Raw genomic sequence first — 22,178 nt, forward strand, 5'->3', positions numbered from 1 at the left:
CCCAAATACATATGCACGTGGATATGTAACCCTGAAAATTAGCTGAAGTCATCTCACAGAATAAAGCCTCGTCTGCCTCTTCCCTAAATCATGGATGACCAATAGCTAAAATGGGAAAGGGCCAAGTTAAGAGAAGGCATCCCATTTGCAAAAGAAAGCAGTCATTTGTGCACACTCAGTTGAACACCAATCGTTGCTTTGACCTCTCTTCCTATTAACTGAACCCACGCCCCCCCCTCTCCCCCTCTCTCCCATCAACAAAACACATTTCAGAAAGACAGGCAAACACACACAAGGGCAGCTACAGTTCCAAAGATGCCGAATTATTATTATTTTTATCTGTTTTCCAGGTAGCGTACATACAACGGCCCTGCCCTTAGCCGCAACAGTTTCCCCTGGTTTCAGTATGATTTGGTGTTGGTTAAAAGATGCTCTCGTCTGTACAACAAAGCGTTTATGGTTAGAAGCGAAACTTCTTGTTCAACAGAGGGCACTTTTAGTTGTAAAGAGATCCGGGCTCAGAAAATAACGGACTCTACGCAACAGGTTTAATCAAAGGCATAAGGAGTCGCTTAATTTTGGCCTTCTCCTCTTACTAGCATCTCGGGAGAGAACTCAGCTGGAACCATTTTTTTTCCTCTGACAAGCTGGCTTTCTATAAATGGGGTAGGCTTTTTCGTGGAGAAACATCTTATCATCCAAGCTTCCAACCTATGGTTTGATGAGCGTCTACCCTCTAATTTATAAATATCTAGGGAGAGGGAGTTATTTTCTTAAGATAAAGCACAAAATGCACAAGAAAGGAACTCTGATGATGATGAGTTGTATTTCAGGCCACTGACCAACAGAAGAAAATTAAGAGAGACTTAACTACAGAATAAAAACAATCAATCTCTTTATGAAGATCACACTTCTCCTTGAACCCAGAGATGAGTGGCAGCTTCCATGACTCTGCTGCCACTCCACAAAAAAAAAAAACAAACGAAGTCTCGAGAGGCAGTTCCGTTAATGCTACTGTTTTTTTCCGCAGCGCAGCAAAATCTGGCAGTCAGTAGGACGGGGCTGCTTGCAAGTTCTCCTACAAGCAACGTTTCCAGCCTAGAAAGTCTAACTTAATTTAAAACAAAACAAAACAAAACAAATGACTGCTGTGAAGCCAAGCCCATCAGATGCAGTTTGCTCCTCAACAATCAGCCCCACAGGCAGCTGGAAGTCATGAAATAAAAACGGGGTTGGGGGGGGAAGGAAAATGGCCCAAGGACATCAGGGATCTAGAACAGGTACCAGGAAATAGGTCTGCTTGATGGCCACCCTTGCTTTTAAGAAGTCGGCATGTCGGCCTTACTGAGTGCAATGGCCAACTCCAGGTCTTCCTGCTCTTGTCTTCGCAATCGCGCCAGCCTTTCCTGCTCTGCCTTCTCACTCTCCCGTTTGGCCCACGCCAACTGCTGCTCCTCATTGCCAAGCTAAAAAAAGTAACAAAACGAGACTCGGTTAACAAGAGAAGAGAGAAGAAAAAGCCCAGGGTGGTAGAAGCAGCAGCAGCAGCAGCAGCAGCATTTGGGGGCAGATGTGATGCTGAATTCCCACAACCCTCCATCCCTGACTTCAGGAATGCTTGTTCTCAGTAGGAACTAGGTATGGGAGGAGGTCAAAAATGGTCAGGAAACTTTTCTCTTGGCTAATTTTACTCCAAACCTTCCACCCATTATTTCCTCCAAGGCATCTATTAACAATTTCCCCACTTTCCCGGGACCTGCTTTCAGTTTAATCATGCCAATTCTATTTCACTTAAAATAACTTTGAATTACATTAGACTTAACAATTTAAAAAATGGCAAGACCCAGTGTTTGCATCGTGTAGCAGAGAACCCTAACAAGCGCCAGTGTATCTAGGGGTCAGCGACCTTTGGTTAAAGATTGCTTTTAACATTTGGGGCAGGATGGCTATGTGCTTTAGCTATGACAGGGGTAGGCAACGTGGCTCTTTTATGACTCATGGACTTCAACTCCCAGAATGCTGGCTCAGGAATTCTGGGAGTTGAAGTCCATGAGTCATAAAAGAGCCAAGGTTGCCTACCCCTGAGCTATGAGAACCAGTTCTGTGTATTGGTTAAGGTGCTGACCTAGAAACAAAAGATCGTGAGTTCGAGTCATACCTTAGCCATGAAAGCCAGCTGGGTGACTTTGGGCCTATCACCAAGAGATTGAGAGTTCTAATCTCGCCTCAGGCATGATTAGCAAGCTGGCTGGGTGACCTGGGGCCACTCTCTCTCTCTCTCTGCCTATCTCACAGGGTTGCTGTTGTGGGGAAAATAGGGGGAGGAAGGAGTAGTATGTATATTCACAGCCTTGAGTTACTTATAAAGCAGTAAAAGGTGGGATAAAAATCTAATAAATACATAATAAATACATGTGGCTCTTGTTACAGTTTCCACGGCATTCCTATTGCAAAATGCCAGGAAGTTAGTGGATTCTCAGCAATCATAACCAGAGAAGCTAACAGCTACACTTGGAGACCCTGAAAGTTGTCCAGCTCTGCTATACGGGAAGGTTGTCAAAGGGTCTCTTTCAGATTCAGAATCGTATGATGCCAGATAAGGGCTACAACTATGAACATTGTTGCTGTCTTCTTTTTTGCCATTACAAGCTGGTATGGATGGAAGAAGAAAGGGGAAACGCATGCAACGTAATTCTAAAAAGTACACTTGACATAAAGCTGAAATTTAAAAGGGCTTGGGTTTAAGTCTGCCCTCCAGAGAGATAATCTATTTGGCATGTAGAAGCCCTCAAAGTCAAGTCCTGATGCTTTTCAATAATAATAATAATAATAATAATAATAATAATAATAATAATAATAATAATAATAATAATAGTAGTAGTAGTAGTAGTAGTAGTAGTAGTAGTAGTAGTAATGGCAGAACAGGGGAGGGATGAACAATCTGGTATAAAAGTAGCAGCATCTGTGAGACAACCAGTGTAGTAGTGCCTGATGAGTTTATATCCACCACTGCCCACAGAAACTCACTTGGACCAATACTTTTGTCTCAGCTCAACCTATCTCGCAGGGTTGCTGTTGTGGGGGAAAACTGGAAGAGGAAATGCTATATATGCCACCTTTGTCTTCGGGAGAAAAGGCAGACTACAGTATAAATCTAACAAATAAGTAAAAATAAAAGAACATTGCAGTGAGCAATACTTTGCTAACACATATTGAGGCCATCACTAATTACAAGGTGAGGGATCTTTGGTGCTCTCCGAGCATGGTTGTTTTCTTGAAAGAAAACAGCCAAGCTCGGAGAGCACTAAGGACTCCTCATTTCAACCCTGAGCTACAAATATTCTCCTTTATTGGTAATTAAAAGGTTCCAGGGGAAATATGACAGAAATCAAGTGCATTGCATCCATCCCATGAATAAAGAAAACAGCTCAAGCTCTGAGAAGAATCTTAGTGAAGGAGGAGGAACGGTGCCCCTTTATTTCTGGAATCAGATGCCAGGCACACAGCTGCTGAAGAGCAAGGTGGCAGCATAAAGTTTTTAAAATGATCCCTGAAACAAAACTACACTCTCCCAAGTATTGATGATGAAACTATTTTTGATTCTCAAAATGGAGAAAGCACGGAAATAGAAAGTAAGGTCCAAGAAAGCCAAAGGCATTTTGTTCAAGACGTATGGACAAAACACTAGAAATTAGATGTTTCTATACAGTGGGTTAGGACGCTGAGCCTGTCGATCAGAAGGTCGGCAGTTTGGCGGGTCGAATCCTGAGTGCCGCGTAGCAGAGTGAGCGCCTGTTACTCGTCCCAGCTTCTGCCAACCTAGCAGTTTGAAAGCACGTCAAAATGCAAGTAGAAAAATAGGGACCACTCCGGTGGGAAGGTAACAGCGTTCCGTGCCCCTTTGGCGTTTAAGTCATGCCGGCCACATGACCACGGAGACGTCCTCGGACAAGCGCTGGCTCTTCGGCTTTGAAAAGGAGATGAGCACCGACCCCTAGAGTCGGAAACGACTAGCACGCACGTGCGGGGGAACCTTTACCTTTATACTTATTTGGAGATTTTCAAAGCATGATGGGGGAGTTGTATAGATAATGGGGGCAGTTGCAGTAGAAATCTAGTGAAACAGGATCACTTCTAGATATACCTTCTAAAGCAGTCTTTCCCAACCATGGTCACTTGAAGATGTGTGGACGTCAACTCCCAGAATTCCCCAGCCTCTGGGAGTTGAAGTCCACACATGTTCAATCGGCCTAGTTTGGGAAACACTGTTATCTAAAGGGTAAGACAGGGAAAGCAATAATGGTAAGTGCGGGACACTGTACATTAAGAGAAAATGATGTCAAACTTCAGAAGGAAGAGACACCCTTCACAAAATCCCAGCAACTAACCATACTTGGCATCCGCTTTCATTTGGCAGCACGAGAGAAGATCCTGAAAGGGAAACTTAAACCAGGAAGGGATCTAAAGGAGAAATGGTTCCAGCAATTTAATATGAGGAAAACTAAAATCAATGATCCTCAGACTGAATTATTGCAGCAACCTGACATGACTTTCCAAACGAACATTTTTTGTCAAAATAATGTTTTGAAACAACTCTTAAAAGATGAAGGACTAAGTCGTGAAGCTGAAGAGAAGGGATGCTACTTTGCGTTTAATCCTAAGCGGTAGCCAACACCTAGTGCTATATACAGTTGTTGTTGTTGTTAGCTGCGAAGTCGTGTCCGACCCATCGCGACCCTATGGACAACATTCCTCCAGGCCTTCCTGTCTTCTACCATCTTCTGGAGTCTATTTAAGCTCATGCCTACTGCTTCAGTGACTCCATCCAGCCACCTCATTCTCTGTCGTCCCCTTCTTCTCTTGCCCTCAACCTTTCCCAGCATTAGGCTCTTCTCCAGTGAGTCCTTCCTTCTCATTAGGTGGCCAAAGTATTTGAGTTTTAGCTTCAGGATCTGGCCTTCTAAAGAGCAGTCAGGATTGATCTCCTCTAGGACTGACCGGTTTGATCGCCTCGCAGTCCAAGGGACTCGCAGGAGTCTTCTCCAGCACCAGAGTTCAAAGGCCTCAATTCTTTGGCGCTCAGCCTTTCTTATGGTCCAACTTTCACTGCCATACATTGCAACTGGGAAGACCATAGCCTTGACTATACGCACTTTTGTTGACAGGGTGATGTCTCTGCTTTTTAGTGTGCTGTCTAGATTTGCCATGGCTTTCCTCCCCAGGAGCAAGCGTCTATTAATTTCTTGGCTACAGTCCCCATCTGCAGTGATCTTGGAGCCCAGGAAAACAAAATCTGTCACTACCTCCATTTCTTCCCCATCTATTTGCCAAGAATTGAGAGGGCCAGATGCCATGATCTTGGTTTTCTTAATGTTAAGTTTCAACCCAAGTTTTGCACTCTCCTTCTTCACCCGCAACAAGAGGCTCTTTAGTTCTTCTTCACTTTCTGCCATTAGAGTGGTATCATCTGCGTATCTTAGGTTGTTGATATTTCTTCCGGCTATATACAGTGGTGGGATTCAAATATGTGAACGATTGGTTCTCTGTGTAGATGCCGCTTTCGGATGTCCATTCTGGGCCTGGGCAACAAAAAAATTAGCTACCAGTTCTGCCGAACTGGTGTGAGCTAGCTGAATCCCACCACTGGCTATATATATTCTTGAAACAAATGGCAAGAAGCAACTGTGTAAATATAAGTTTAGAGCCATGGTGGCACAGTGGTTAGAAAGCAGTACTGCAGGCTAACTCTACATTCCCACTGCCAGAAGTTTGATCTTGACCCCTCAAGGTTGACTTAGCTTTCCATCCTTCTGAGGTTGGTAAAATAAGGACCCAGATTGTTGGGGGAAATATGCCGAGTCTGTAAACCGTTGTAAAGCACTATGAAGCGGTATATAAGTCTAAGTGCTATTGCTATTCAAAGCATGTATTAGCGGAATAAACCAAAATAAGTTCAACAGTTATATAAAACTGCAAAGGAGGATTTTTTTTTAAAAAAAGAATGGTCTGATAAGAATGTAGTTAAAAAGAAAATTCAACAGGGCCAACTCTATCCAAAATGGAAGGAACTCTGGAGATCACCTAGTCCATAGGTGTCCAAATTTGGCAACTTAAAGGCTTCAACTCCTCATGGCTGGATGAGGAATTCTGGGAGTTGAAGTCCAAGTTGCCAAGGTTGGACACTCCTGATCTAGTCCAACCTCTCCCCAGGAATCCATTACTAAGCAATATTATTTCTACTAGCTGTTAGTCTTGAATAAAGACAGGTCTTCGGCCTAGTTTTGCAGGGCTGTCTTCACATTCTCAAGTTCTTTATAGCTCTCAAGCAGATCTGTTTATAAAATGACTATACTGAATGTACTGTACAGAGATACTGGATATAAATAAAGCAAATGAATATCATTTACTTAAAATTTAAATTTTTTTTTCATGAAAGGGCTTACCAAAAATCTTGTGCAAAAGTAAGATTTTAAGACGAGGAAAACTCCTCTTATGACGGAATATTCGAGTTAGGAGAACAAAATTCATAAGACAGGTCTTGTAAGAGAGTGATGTAAAGAAGAGAGAAACTACCAAGCCTCAGTACTGGAACTAGTACTTTTTAAGTTGTTCAAAATGATCCAGACAAAAAGAACCTGCAATTAAGATGGTTCATGTTTGCTAATGACATGAAAAATGGTAAAAGATAACAAAGAAGAAGAAAAAAAGAACAACTCAATTCTTATTTTGCCTTGGTTTTCTCCAATAATAGGAAATGTATGCCACCAGAATGGGATGAGACAGCTAGAAAAATAATCAGAATACTCAGGATAAAATAATCAAAATTATCTAGGATATAATGAACTGCATCTGAACAAACTGAGGGTCTGTCCAAATCTTTATGTATCACCTTTGAGAAATCCTGTTTGTTAATTGTTCTGAGTAATTTATTAGGTGAAGGCCAGATGGCATGACTATTAAGTGGATACACTACTGGCTCAAAAACTATTCACAAAAGGTGGTTCTCCTCAAATTAGAGGGGAGAATCAGGCAAGGTGTCACAAGGTGCAGCTCTAGATCCCTGACAATTTAATCATTTGGATGAAAAAGTGTAGGGTATCCTTATTTCAACTTTGCAGATGGATGAACTATATGCTGCATAAAGGAGAAATAAAATTCATCAGAAAGAAATGCAAAATCATGTCCTGAGGTAATGAAATTCATATGTAGAGGCACAGAATGGGGAGTACTACTTTGGCAAAAATATATGTGGAAAAAGGTACTGGCATAACAACTATTCTAAAAAAAGGTAAAGGTAAAGGTTCCCCCGCACATGCGTGCTAGTCATTTCCGACTCTAGGGGCCGGTGCTCATCTCCGTTTCAAAGCTGAAGAGCCAGAGCTTGTCCGAGGACATCTCCGTGGTCATGTGGCCGGCATGACTAGATGCCAAAGGCGCACGGAACGCTGTAACCTTCCCACCGTAGTGGTCCCTATTTTTCTACTTGCATTTTTATGTGCTTTCGAACTGCTAGGTTGGCAGAAGCTGGGACGAGTAACAGGCGCTCAGGCCACCTCCTTGAATATTTCTAATTCTGAGCATCACATTTGGAAATAAAAAGATTCAGATCATAGCCAATTTCTCTGAATTACTTCAAATTCAGAGCAAGGGAGTAAGGACAATGTGTGGGGGCTGGAAATTAAGCCATATTAAAGATATTAGAAGTTGAATGTGTTTAGCCCTGGGAAGCAAATACTAGAGACGATATAACAGTACTCTAACTGTATCTGAAAGAAAGCCATAGCCTGTTTTCTAATGTCCCAGGGAGCAGAACCTGGAATGATGAGGATATGGGAAGGCGTTTCTAGGTAGTGAGGTCTGTTCGTTCTAATGGATACTGGATAGTGCCCACCCACCAGGGTGGCGCTGAATTGAACACAGACCAAATTGCTCGCTCTGGTGGATGGGCAGGTGACAATCAGCTTGATGGTTTTTTTGTTGCAACCTTCGGTCCTATCTGTTAAAATGCAGACATAACCTGGATGCTATGTTTGATTGTGCAAATGGCATTTGTTGATCGAAAAAGCGGACCCTTCCCCTGTAGGAATAACACTAAGAAGATGATAGGAAGGAGTTTCTAGCTAAATGTTTAAAATAAAACACCACAAATCTACATTTCCTAATGGTACACTGACTTTTAACAGTGGAACCAATTACTCAGAAGAGGAGATTTCCTTCCTCGGAAGTTATTTCAACAGAGGCTGGACAGCTGTATGCAGCTTTAATTTCCTTATCTGCACCATTCAGTGGCTGTGGTGGCGCAGGAAACGTAATGGCACAGGGGTTAGAATGCAGTATTGCAGGCTAGCTTTGCCCACAGCCAGGAATTCAGCCTGACTGTCTTAAGGTTGGTTCAGCCTTCCATGGTTAGTAAAATGAGGACCCAGATTGTTGGGGGCAATGTGCTGACTCTGTAAACTGCTTAGGGAGGGCAGTAAGCATTATGGAGCAGTATATAAGTCTAAGTGCTATTGCTACACTACTTCTTCCAATTCTATAATTCTATGGTGATACTAAAACATTTAAAGTGGTTAAATAAATAAAAAAGGAATAGTGAGAAGCTTCAAAAAATGTCTTCAAACAAAAGAAAATGGCCATTTTGCCTGTTACATAACGAGATCTGTGGCCGCCACAGAAAGCTCAATGAAAACATTAACCTGGTATGCTACATTTTATATGGTTCAATAATACACAGAATTCTCTGCATAGTTCTGCTTACTGTACCATCAAGGGAATATAGTAGATTTGGAAAAATGTTCTTCAAAATTCCAAGGAGCTGGAAAAGGAATGAAGTTGCCTTCACTCTTTCTCAGAATTAAAATCTGGGCTCATTCAATAAAGCTGTATAACAGGTGGTCAAAAATAGTTACTTGATCCTGCAGTGCAAATTACAGAACTCATTATCAGAAAGTACAGTAGTATAGGAGAAGGAATGGCAGAACCTGGGGTGGAGTGAAAAGAGAAATCAGCCTAGCATCCCTACATAGCCATAAGTGATCTAAGTCCAATCCCCTTTAAGTGCCACTAACCCTTATCTAATTCTAACCAGATGCTGTTATTGAGATGGATTCCTGTGCGTAGGCCATTAGCAATAAATTAACTTAGCTGAACTTTAACACAGTGGACCTGGTCTTTTTGGGCCCCACAATTGTAGCCACCAGGGTAAAAAGATTTAAAGATGATTTATGGCACCAAAGGCTATCTCTGAATATTGGTATTGAATCCCATATCAAATAGTGCCTCACCTCAATCATCCTCAGGATCTGCTTGTGCACTTCTCACTACAATTGCTGGATTAAAAGCCTGAAATCTGATTGAACAGGATTTTTCTTATATTTCATATAGTGTATGGTAGTCACATTCTTCAAGAATATGACTGATCCCCATATAAATCTACCTAAGCCTATCTTATCTTTTCTATAGATCCATTACGCATTTCATAATGAAAGAGTCACTGTTTGTCAATTTTTTACACATAATTTAGTTTTTCCTAGTAGGGGAAATGGTCCGACCTCCTCCACAGGTCTGCAACCCGTGGCTCCGGAGCCGCATGCGGCTCTTTCAGCCGTCTCCTGCGGCTCCCAGTCCTCTGCCACGTGCAGTCCCAAAAAATAGTGGGACTAAAAAAGTTCAACCAATCAATTCAAATATGCAGGGTAGGTGCATATGTCGCCTTGGCTCTACTCTTCAGTCAAACCCTGTTCTGCGCATGCGCGCATGTACACACATTTTTTTTTTGCGGCTCCCAGTTTTTCCTTTTGTGAGGGAACCGGTTCCGAGTGGCTCTTTCACTGTTTCAGGTTGCTGACCCCTGTCTAATCGAAGGGGGTATCCTATTACTTGACTACCAGAAAAAAAAACATGTTTTCTATCTGTTATGCAGCTGTAAAAAAAATTCCTCTATTTCCTCTCTCCAGCAAGGCTCAGTTATGTGCTTGACACCTGAAAAGAGAAGTATGTTGACAGCTCCAGAGGGTGTGGGAGAATCAGGAATGTAATGAAGCCCATCCCAACTAAAATTGCAAGCAATGCAAGCAATGGAAAGGTCAACAAGTCCCAGAGGGCTTTCCCCAGCTTAGATGTGGAATCAAGCCAGATGCTGGAGACACAGCCCTTGCAAGGATTAATTTTGCATTCTGTAGAACGTGGACAACACCAGGCACAACAGAAGCTAGCTTAACCCTTTTCCAGGGTCACCCGTCTGAAGCTGTGGTTCATGGACCTTAGGAGGAAGAGGTGAGGACTCAAACCAAACATCAAGCCCGAGGGAATGCAAAGCTCAGCCCACAAAGACAACATCCGCTATGCTTTCTCGGTGCTTGTATTTCAAAGTAATAGTAGAAGAAAAATCAGAAGCATCCTCCTTGCTACTACAAATGCATGCTATGTTATGCACCAAACCGCACATACAAGCTATAAGTGAAATTCAGTGTTACAATGAAAGTAGGAATGGATTGTTAAAAAAAAATTACATGGCTGGCCAAGATGGTAGTAGGGATAGTCAGATTTTTAGTAAGAGGTTTAAATGCACAAACATACCCCCCATTGCCCTATTCATGTACACACATCCAGCTGGACGGAGGAACTCTATAAAGCTTTAGGTTAAACAGAGTTTAATATATTCCAGACCAGGGGTCTTCAAACTTGGCCCTTTTATGACTTGTGGACTTCAACTCCCAGAATTGCTCAGCCAGCCATGCTGGCTGAGGAATTCTGGGGGTTGAAGTCCACAAGTCGTAAAAGGGCCAAGTTTGAAGACCCCTGTTCCAGACCCTTGTGAACATCTTCATTGTTCTCTGCAGTGGCTAGGCTGCAGGCATGCAAGCGCATGCAGTGAAGAGAAAGAAAGAACTGGCTGCTTCCACTGAAGGAATTACACAACTCTTTCTGAGAAGTGGGGAGAGCTTTGGGGGAAGGGGATGACTCTCGTCTCATCCTCCTCCTATTCAAGGACCCAAGGTTTGTATGAGTTACCATACTGAAGATGGCAAATCAAATGGCAGGTTCAACACCACAGACTCATAGAGAGATTATATAACCAGAAAAAAAAAACAGGATTTGTGTTTAAAAAAAAAGGGGGGGGGAAGCAATTCTCAGAGGTTGATCATATAGCTCAATTTCTGCTGAGAAAATGAATGCCCAACAAGGAAAACAAGAGGTCGAAAGTGTCTTTGAAAAGACAAAATAAAACCAAGATTGTGTTATTTAGGTTTTCCTGTTTATCAGTTGAACTTTAATCATGCCAGCATTCATCTAAAATCTAGTACTAAAAACCAGACCTTTAAGTTACCGGATGTCAAACAGACACCCCTTGCTTCTCCATAATGTTCTGCTGCACCATGAAAATATCTTTATTTAGCCTAAACTAGCCTGGATGTGTGCTTGTGTAATCTTTTCTGTAGCATGCTCCTTGTTCATCCATTTTATGGATCATGGATCTTTCCATGGATACAATACTCCCCCAATTCTATTTATGAAGAGATGAAACATTCGCTTACTGCTTCTGAGAACTTTCTAAACACTGGATTGCCATTAGTTCCAAATAGTTTGCATTTCTCCAGGGTAAAACAAAAAAAAAATCTAATTTGGCAACTTTAAGACATATGGACTACAACTCCCAGAATTCAGGGAGTTGTAGTTTACACATCTTAACATTGGCAAGTCTGTGACACTAGTACAGAGCTTTGACTGTGTAACTACAACCACCATCCTGACTTTCAATCTCTCCTGTGGATGCCCCTGCCTGGATGGTACCTAACAATGCAGTCACGTTACATCTCCATATCCATCCTCAGTGCCTAACTGCTGAGTTTAATATGTTAAGTTCCCACTTCCGTGCTTCTACATATTTTGTACATTTAATCTTAGGACAATGGTATTTATTACTCTCATTCCTCAACATTACACTGTTGAGACAGATCACTCAGCTGAGTGATCTTCTCTATTCCCTTCAAAATAGTTGCCCCCAAATTGACACTTTTTAAATAAGTAGCAATTATAATATTCTTAATTCTTAGCTGTCCCAGCAATTGGCTATGATACTTGGGCATCCTGGGAGTTGTAGCTCAATCATGTTTGGCGCACACAAGCAGGGGAAGGCTGTTTAAATACTACCTGCTTTCCCACATGGCCTCGCTTACTATTTATTTCAGCTTTATAATATACACGTCTACTAAATGTGTGAAAATAAAGGGCTGGTGTGTCCTTGCAAATTATTGGCTGAAACAAATATGGGCACTACTATTAGTCCTCATGTCAATTTGTGGAATACAGACAAAGTGTTTGGTTGCAAAAGGCTGAAAACATTACAATAAGCAGCATTTTTTTCTGGATTCCAGAGGTTCCTGAAGGAGGCTCCAGGATGTAGTCCCCTCTCAAGGCCTCCAAAGAACTCTGGAAATTTGGAAGAAAAAGCAACATTCCACTAGACAAGCAAGCAAACAAACCTCTCTAATTAGCAGCATCAAACTCAAACTCTCTTTATTGATTAAGTCAAGGTGTTGGAATACAGAAGTAAATACAGAACTACATCAGGTGTGAAGAGAGACAGCATGAAGGATTAAGAGACAAAAAGCTGTGAAAAAGGAAAAGGAGAAGAGGGACAATTGAAACAGAAATGAGAGCCCAGAGGCAACTGCTGCTATTTAGCAGCTTAGAAAAAGCAGCTGTTGATGCAGAGAGAAGGAACTTAACTTACAGAACTGAAGTCAGCAAACCCCCGGGAAGAGTCTTTAGGAGGTTTACTTGAAGAGGAAGGAGCAAACAGGACTCTTCCACTAAATAGGTCCCCAAACCCCTTTTTACTCTGAAAGGGGTCACTGCTGTCAGCCCCGAATGGCTGAAATGGATCGGGGGGCTTGGCAAAATCGGAAGACCCGACTTGGCTTACAGGAGGACTTTTACCTGGAAAAGGTGGAGAGAGAGAGAGAGAGAGAGAAAGGAGAAGGAAGGAAAGAAGAAAAAGGAAGAAAGGGAAAGGTTACTTACCATAGAAAAAATATCTAACTCTTACCCAGGAAGGCAAAACGTCCACCACTGGCACCACTCTTGCCCTACAGTGAGTTCATGAGTGGCTAAAATTGAGGGGGATGGGGACCCAGGTTTTTGCATAGCCAGACTGGGCCCAGATTTAAATGGGCTTTTGCTTTTAATAACCGTCTCCCCTCCCGAATATATATCTGCGCTACTCAAAACCAAAGTCATCGTACAGAAAGCCCCAAGAGTATCTAAAAGTTTCAGTCCAACGGACAGATTTTTTGGGGGAGGGGGGGCTGGGACAAATCTTATACCATCTGGCATCTTTCAGGGTCTGCTTAGGAACCCTGGGAGCGGTGACGGGATGTAAGGCCGAGGAAGGCTAGTTCTTACAAAAAGGGGAAAAAAAACAACAACAACAGATGCAGTTCAAAGAGAGCCAGAGTAATTTTCTTAGTTATGATCAATACCACAAATGGGCTCTTGTCAAGGGTTGGAAAATAAGCACATTGCTGCTGATATTTTAAGTACTCTGTTGTTATCACTGCCTAATGTATTTTCTCTTCCTCCTTCCCCCAAGTAGTAAAACAGGTCCCTCAGCTGAAAACCGCAAGATTTTCAGCAGTTGCCTAAGTGGTGAACACAAACCACACAGAGGGCTCACTTCAACAAAATGACGATAAACAGCAGTTTTCAATGCAGGAAAAAAAAATTCAAATAAGCACCAGCAGCTTCCCCCCCCCCTGCCTCAGCTCTGAGGAAAGACCCATGGGGGCGATGAGGTGGGCCTTCTTCCCACCTATTTGGGACTAGAGGAGGAGAGCACAGAGCCTTCGGCTGAGCCTGCTAATTCAACAAGAGTTGCTCGGAGCACCTTCCATGGCAGTTCGAACCTCTGGCTCAAAGAGAGAGGCACGTGCAGAGTGGCTTTGCGGCAGCTGCCACAGCAGAGATTCGTTCAACTTCCCTTTTCTACTCCAGCAAAGCTGCCGTTGATTGAGTGAGGCCATTGGGGTAGCCCCCCACCCAGCATTTTCTGCTCTGGCTGGTAGTGGCTCTCTAGGACTGCAACGAGGCACTGTTCCCATGGCCCACTTCTTGGAGGTGAACCTTCTACCCAAGTCCACCAACTGTCTTTCAATATGTGCAAAGTTCATGATCTTAAGAAAAGCCACAAAACTTGTAGATGCATACGGTGGCATCGGATGTCTTGTTTCTCCAAAAGCAGCCATCTCACTACAAACCAGAATGGCGCTTCAGAAGCCTTGCCAAGAAGCTGTGGTATTCAAAAAGGGACAGCAATTCGCACCTCAAACTCTTAGGCAAGCTAGACAAGCTACTCTGGGTACAACCCCCCCCCACCCCCAATCTCCCAGAAGTCTTAAAATAAGGAAGCTCAGGAGGCAAACCTCAGTTAAAATGACTCTTCTGTTTTCTCCACCCCATCTCAAAAGAAAGAAAGAAAAAAGCTGTTTTCTCAACCCTCCCATGTACTTTTGGGAACTTCAACCAACGTTTGGGTTCACCTGAGAAAGCACAGAACATGTCCAATCTACACAAAGAGATGCAGAGGAGGTGGAGAAAATGTGCCGAGCATCTTCTGCAGATGGGAAGGAGGGAGGCCTGAATAATTCCAGGTAAGCAGTAACCTATTAAGACTATGCTCTGCCCTTTGCTCAAAGCTGACTCACTACTGGATGTTTTTCAAGGGAAAACTACCTAATCTGAAAGAGAGCTGCACTAGCTCCCGCCTCTGGCCCACCTGACAAGAGCTTGAAGTGGCAGATCCCTATTCTACCATTTCTCCCTGCTCTGTGTACAGGCCAAGACCACACTCGGATTTGCGTTGGGTTAGACCAGGGGTAGGCAACCTTGGCTCTTTTATGGCTCGTGGACTTCAACTCCCAGAATTCCTGAGCCAGCCATGCTGAGGGGAAAGGGAGAGGTTTACAAGCTGAGCCAGGCTGGCTAAGGAATTCTGGGAGTTGAAGTCCATGAGTCATGAGGGGGCCATAGTTCCCCCATGTTGGCTCAGGAATTCTGGGAGTTGAAGTCCACGAGTCATAAAAGAGCCGAGGTTGCCTACCTCTGGGTTAGACCAAGGGTAGGCAACCTCGGCTCTTTTATGACTCGTGGACTTCAACTCCCAGAATTCCTGAGTCAGCATGGCTGACAGGAATTCTGGGAGTTGAAGTCCACGAGTCATAAAAGAGCCAAGGTTGCCTACCCCTGGGTTAGACAAAGCAAGCACCTTGGGAAATTTTTATCAAGAGCTGCTAAAAGGCTGTTTCGGGGAAAAAAAAAAGAAGTCATTGCTGAGATGGGCAGAGAAGCATTCACTGAGCTCCATCCTGGTCTTTTCAGAATCAGGGCTGCTCTCCCCTTCAAAGGGCACAAAGCAGAATTGTGAATGCACTGTGCCCTCCCCAGAGACGCTGCTGCTGATGGGCGCAAGCTGCCCCCATCCTGCCAGATCTCATGGCAGCCTCCTTTTCAGGTGGGGTTTCCTGCTAGTCAAAGGAGGCAAAAAAAAAAAGAAAAAAAGAAAAAAAAGGAGGGGGGGCGGGGGAGAAAGAAAAAAAAAAGAAAAAAGAAAAACAGCAGTGCCCTCAGCTTTCAAACCTGTCCCAGGCAGTCCGTCAAAGTACCTGCAAACGCTGGGGAAGCTGAATGTGCCCACAAGCAGCTCAGCTTAGCTTATCTCAGCTCTGTCAGAAAGTTCTCTATTCCTAGACTGCCAAAGACAAGGCAAGCATGAGTTTCTACTGGAGCACCTGCTGCCAGCGTCAATTTCCCATCGTCCTGTGCGCTCCCACAGGGAGGGCCTCCTCAGGGTACCGCCGGTCAAGGATCGCCGACGGGCGATCCCCAGGGGGAGGGCCTTCTCTGTGGGCGCGCCTGCCCTATGGAATCAACTGCCAACGGAACTCCAGACTGGCCCCCCCTGACCTTCGTTCATTTCGCCGGGACCTAAAAACCTGGCTCTTTGAGCTATCTGGTCTGGACTGAGGGGTTTTAATGTTTTTAAATTGTGATTTTAATTTTTTGGGGGGCTAGACTTAATTTTAATTTTATATATTGTATTGTTTTTAAATTTTGCCTTGTAAACCGCCCTGAGTCCTTCGGGAGTAGGGCGGTATATAAACCGAATTAATAAATAAATAATAAATTTGTAAGGGGTGGGTGGGTGGGGGCGCAAGAATGCTCACCCTGCACATGAGGACAATCCCAGACACTTTCTGAGAATTCCCCCTGCCATTAAAACAAGATTGCAAGTGGAGAAAATCCAGCCACAAAACCTGTGAAGATGGCTGTGAAACCTGAAAGCCAGATACCACATTGAAAATATCCGTAGCTCCTAAATAAAAGGTATAACTGAAGTGTCCAAATAGATCGACCCAGCTATCGTACGTTGCCTGGTGATGCGTCATGGAATTTCTTCAACATTTCAGCCCCAAGAAATGGCCTCCAGTGATGTGAAAACAGAGTTTTAAGTCCTGAATTCAGAAGCAGAGGCGTTAACCACCGAGGCAAGAAACAGTGCCAACTCTGCAAAAGGTAGTTTCTCACCAAAGCAAACTTTTCACGAAGGTGGAACAGGCTAACGATGTTAAGAGTTATATATATGCACGGAGGGGGGGGGGCAGATGTTTGTTGTTTAAGGATTCAGTTTCAAAGACCTGTGATATACCAAACGTTGCATCATGTCGGCCTTTGAAACTGATTTCCAACAGTCACACGTGCGCGAGCCTCTTTCTTTCAACTGTTCGTGCTCAGCAGTGTTAAAAGGTCTGCAACAGCCCAATAATTTCAGGTCAGATTTAGCAACTGAGCCCCAACTGCAATCTCAGCGTAACAAATTAATCAGTTACGCTCGTTTAAATTCTGGACTCTGAAGACACATCTTAACAGATTAGAAAGCTTATCTTGTAAATGCCCTCTGAGCCCCCTGAAAACACTTTCACTAGAGTATTCCTTAAAATGTCTGATAACATTGTGATACAGGGAAGCACCTCAGTCAGAAGGAAACAGCCTCTTTCTGGCTCACCACAACCATCTTGCAAGTATAGTGATCCTATACATCTAGTTCTGGAATCTGCAGGGGGGGGAAATGGTTCTGTTTCCATCATACTGACAAAATAGCAGCAGCGTCTTCTAGAAAAGATTTGCTTAATCTGACATTGTGTTCAGTCGCAATTCTCAGAAGCCTTAACCAAGGTGGCCTTTAAATTAAGATTTGCTTAATCTGACACTGTGTTCTGTCGCAATTCTCAGAAGCCTTAACCAAGGTGGCCTTTAAATTGGGCTGTGATTGATCTATCAACTGAAAGTCATCTCATTTTCTTGCAATAGCTGGATATTGTCTCACAACCTGAAAGCACTCTTGGCTATGTTCAAAATGTTCTCTTACTTCATTGGCTCCCTTGGGCTTGACAGAAAGAACCCCTTGCATCATGTCTCCAGCATCGTGTCTCCGTAACATAGTGAGGCACTTGCAGCCCAAGGATGCTGAACCAAACCCACCTGAAGATGATGGGTATTGTACAAATTTTGGTTTTGTGCACAACAAACATCCATCCAGAAGCCTGAGCGGCTTCTTCTAACACCCTGATTGAGCACCTGGTCTGTCACGTTCGCTCAGGAAAGGAAACGCAGGCAAGTCTGCGTCAGTGCGAAAGTAATTCCTGGAGGAAATACATGAAGTCACCTTTTCCGCACTCATGCCCAGAAAATATAATCAGAGAAAAACTTGGCCAGATTTTATTTTTATTTTATTTTTTTAAAAAAGGAAACCAGCTTGATTCAGGCAGCAGCAGCCACCTGGATGAGGCCTAATGAATGTTTTGAAAAGAATGGCAGGTTTTCTGTACACCGGTATTGTTGTCCCTTGCAGGTTTAGAAGAACACCATCACCCAAACTCTTCTATGTCAACAGAAGAATGTGCTTTCTGACATTGCTGGCGAGCACCGCTGCTGCTCAAGGCATGTTAAGAGGATGTGAGTCTGGGTGGGGCTGAGGCAGCTGGTCTCAGGATCACAGACCTACAAGGGCTACACTAAATTGACTTGCAATCACTGACACCCACACAGACATTTCCTGTACTTAGAAAAAAAAATCTGTTTCTCTCTTTTGAGGCTCAACAACTTTTACCTAGAAGCTAGATAGCGGTGAGCACCGAGAGATCTCTTATCAGCAGTTAGGTTCCTTTTTTTGTTTTTGCACTAATCATCTGTTTGAACTCCTAGGAGAGGTCTTAACTGACGGTTTCTAACAGATATTTAATGAAGAAATAAAAAAAAGGGGGGGGAGGGGAGTTTTCATGCCCAAATGACTGAAATGAGCAACTAACCTCTCATAGGGAAACTCTTTGACATTCTTCACATTACCATGGTACAGTTACACGGCTCCTTTCTGGGCACTTGAGCAGCATAACATAGCACTATCTGCAAGGTGTGTTAGACCTTTAGCAGCAGGGTGAGAAGAAGTCTGTGGAGGTTTAATGAATCCTCTCTGGATTTGGAGAGGGTGAGGGAAGCAGCATAAATTTTTGCTCCTGTCCCACGCTGGCCAAATTGGACAATCCAGGATCTCAGCCACGCCTAAAGCCAAGGTGTACTTATTTATACGATGAACTGTAGGATTGGCGAACCTGTCGGCCCAAAAACATTTCTAAAGGGGATTTTGAAATTCGTGTGTGCATGCATGCACTCACGTGCGCATAAAACAAGAACACCGCAGAGAGAAACATTTGCATTTTATAAAATCATTTCGCGACTTCTCCTGTCGGTGGGTGTCACACAGGATGGGAAAAGCAAAGCAAAGGGAGGAAAAGACACACTGGCAACTTCGCACATTGTTCAGTCTGTGAAGAGTCATGGTGGAAGAGGAAACAATAACCACGTAAAATTGCTTTATTTGATTTCTATTTGCCTATTTATTTGGGAACTTGGGAAGTGAAAACTCAAGCCACCGAGCACAGAAACTAGTCTGTAGCTTCCAGAGAACTTGCAATTATTCCGGCAGAGGAACAGAAAGAGCAAAAGAGACAGACAGGGCAGAAGGGAATCAAAGCAAACAAGTGAAAGTGTAAGAAGGAGGGAGGGAGGGAGGGAGGGAGGGGGAGGAGAAAAGCTACTCCCTAGAAAAAGTTTGCTTTAGAGGAAACTCAAGAGAGTTTCACCACCCCTACTCCCCCCAAAGTGGCCAACCATTTGCTGTCATTGGTGAGCAAGCATCCCAAAAGAAATATAACTCACCACTGGGTGGCTCGGGCCTGGGAGGCATATTTTTCTTCGGCGGGAGGGCAGGAGTGTCTGCTTTAGTCTTAAAAGGATCATCAGAGAACCCAGCTCCTCCAAAAGAGGAGAATGGATCAGAAGCTGGAGGCTGCGTGAGAAAGATCTGCATTTAGACCGTTGCACAGAGAAGCAAAGGGGAGGGGGGAAATCAGGTGCGGATGCAGAAGATGGAGGACAGGCTCAGTTGCGAGCCTGTTGAGAGGCGAGGGGGAGAGAGAGAAGGACCTTGGAAAGACAGCAGAGAAGCTGGCAGAAGAATCCCCAAGCCGTGTACTCAGCAGCTTTGGGTGCAATATCGGTGTTGGTTTTAAGAAACATGTGTTTTAAAATGGCAGTAGATCCCAATTTGCCTAAAGGGCAGGCATGGAGTGAGTGAGGCAGCAGTATATACAAACTTGCACCATGTCTAGGTCTGTAATAAATTTCTTCCAAGTGGAGAATCACTAGAGACATGCACGTACACGCACACGCACAAAACACTGCTTCTTAAGTCCCAGTGTAGCCCCTTCCACATCGAAATATTAGGAAAGAGGGGAAAGCAAAACTAGACATTTAATAACTGCGAAGGATTTGTCAATAGCAGGAAAAACAATCCTACACTCCGACACAACTTGCCATTGCACACAATGTGAAGCTGTGCTTGAGTTTCCTGGGTGGGTACAGCTGTAGCAAAATCAATCTAGTCATTGTCTAGACCACGGGCCGGCAACCCGCGGCTCTGGAGCCGCATGCGGCTCTTTGAGCCGTCTCATGCGGCTCCCAGTTGCCCGGTGCACGCGCACCTCTCCGAACGGGCGGAGGTGCGCACGCACCACTCCAAACGGGAGGAGGTGCGCACGCACCACTCCAAAGGTTTGGAGAGCTGTGCGCGCACCTCTCGGAACAGGCGGAGGTGCGCGCGCACCACTCCGAATGGGAGGAGGTGCGCGTGCACCACTCCAAAGGTTTGGAGAGCTGCGCGCACCTTTGCAATCAACTTTGGAGAGCTCCTGCGCGCACCTTTGGAGAGGTGCACACGCACCTCCGCCCGAACAGCCGTTTGGAGACCTGCTGGTGCTGCACCAGCAGGTCTCCAAACGGGTGTTCGGGCGGCAGTTTGGAGGTCTCGGGGGTGGCTCCGGCGGCGCCCGGGCTGAAGGCGCCGCCGCAACCCAGCGCCCGTCACCATGGAGACCCGTCGCTGCTGGCGTGCAGGTGCATCCACATTAAAAAAAAGTGGGAGCCACGCGCGTGCATCCACGCACGCGCATGTGCAAAAAACAAAAACATGCACGTGCGTGGATGCACACGCGCAGCTCCCACTTTTTTTATGTGTGATGGAACCGGTTCCCAGTGGCTCTTTTGCTTTTTCAGGTTGCCGACCCCTGGTCTAGACCAGGGCTCTTGAAACCTGGCCCTTTTATGACTTGTGGACTTCAACTCCCAGAATTCCTCAACCAGGCACACTGGCTGAGGAATTCTAAGAGTTGAAGTCCACAAGTCATAAAAGGGCCAAGTTTGAAGACCCCCTGGTCTAGACTATCCTGGCATTTAGTAGGAAGAAATACAGAAGTCACTGACTTGGATTCATGGTATGGGACATATCTGAGGTACTGCCTCTCTCCAGTTACATCAGCCCATCCCATTAGATCCACCAAACAGGGCATGCCATGAGTACTATCTGCAAGGGATCTACGTTGATGGATCCCATGAAGTGGCCTCCTCTGCTATAGCCTTATGGAACATCCCCCCCCCAGAGTCAGATTAGCTCCATTTTTGTTTTAATGTTGAGGAATCAAGACCTGATTCCTCAAGTTGGTATTGACCTGGTTATATCACAGGTTTGGGGGTCCCAGGGAACCAGCAATATCTTAAGGTATTATACTGTGTTTGATACAGGTAGTCCTTGACTTACAAGCACAAATGGGATCAAATTTGTGTTGCTAAGCAAGGCAGTTGTTAAGTGAGTTCATCCAATTTTACATTTTTGTTTGTCATGGTTGTTCGGTGAATCATGCAGTCCTTAATCTGTTTCCCTCACTGATTTTGCTTGTTGGAAGCTGGCTGGGGAGATTGTAAATGGCAATCACAAGAACTCAGGACACTGCAACCATCATAAATACATGCTAGTTGCCAAATACCTGAATTTTGATCATGTGGCCATGGGGATGTTGTGACAGTCATAAGTGCGAGGACCTATCATAAGTCACCTTTTTCAGTACCATTGTAACTTCAAAGAGTCCCTAAACAAATGGTTGTAAATCAAGGACTAGCTGTGTGTGGTTTATACACTCATTCTCTGCTTTGTATACTCTGGTTTTTAAATATTTCCATTTTTAATAAAGATTGTTCATATTTATGACTGTTTTTATAACTCCTGATTTTATATTATTTTATTTGGTTATTATATGCTGCCCAGAGTAATTTTTAGTGAAATAGGTGGCTATACATATTTGATAAATAAATTGCTCCTTAACGCATACCGAAGATTACAGGTAGTCCTCAACGTACGACCACAATTGACCCCAAAATGTATGTTGCTTGAGTGAGAAATTTGTTAAGTGAGTTTTGTCCTATTTTAGGACTTTTCTTGCCACAGTTGTTATGTGAATCACTGCAGTTGTTAAGAGGTGAATCTGGCTTCCCCACTGACTGCTTGTCAGAAGGCTGCAGAAGGTGGTCACGTGACCCTGGGACACCGCAACCGTCATAAGTATGAATTGGCTGTCAAACATCCGAATGTAAATCACACGACCACGGGATGCAATAGTCGTGAGTGTGAAAAATGGTCATAAGTCACTTTTTTCAGTGCCGCTGTGACTTCGAACGGTCACCCAGCAAACTGTTGTAAGTCGAGAACTACCTGGTTCTGGGGCGAACTCTCT

General features: G+C 44.1%; 1 protein-coding gene across 5 annotated transcripts in view; it reads right to left on the reverse strand.

Annotated features, from left to right (window-relative positions):
* Positions 1 to 324: 324 nt before the first annotated feature.
* EPS15L1 (epidermal growth factor receptor pathway substrate 15 like 1) overlaps positions 325 to 22,178 on the reverse strand; it is a 58,615-nt gene continuing 36,761 nt past the window's right edge. For 2 of the 5 annotated variants that reach the window (XM_083348280.1, XM_083348279.1), the window contains 3 exons: positions 19,273 to 19,402; positions 12,737 to 12,942; positions 325 to 1,466 (listed from right to left, as the gene is read on the reverse strand). In XM_083348280.1, coding sequence (XP_083204406.1) covers positions 1,320 to 1,466; positions 12,737 to 12,942; positions 19,273 to 19,402 — 483 coding nt within the window. In that variant the 3' untranslated portion in view covers positions 325 to 1,319. Of the gene's footprint in view, positions 1,467 to 12,736; positions 12,943 to 19,272; positions 19,418 to 22,178 lie in introns of all 5 variants that reach the window. The other 3 variants (XM_083348278.1, XM_083348282.1, XM_083348281.1) reach the window with 3 other exon arrangements.

This window comes from Vipera ursinii (genome assembly GCF_947247035.1).
Source record: "Vipera ursinii genome assembly, chromosome: 1".
Lineage (NCBI taxonomy): Eukaryota > Metazoa > Chordata > Lepidosauria > Squamata > Viperidae > Vipera > Vipera ursinii.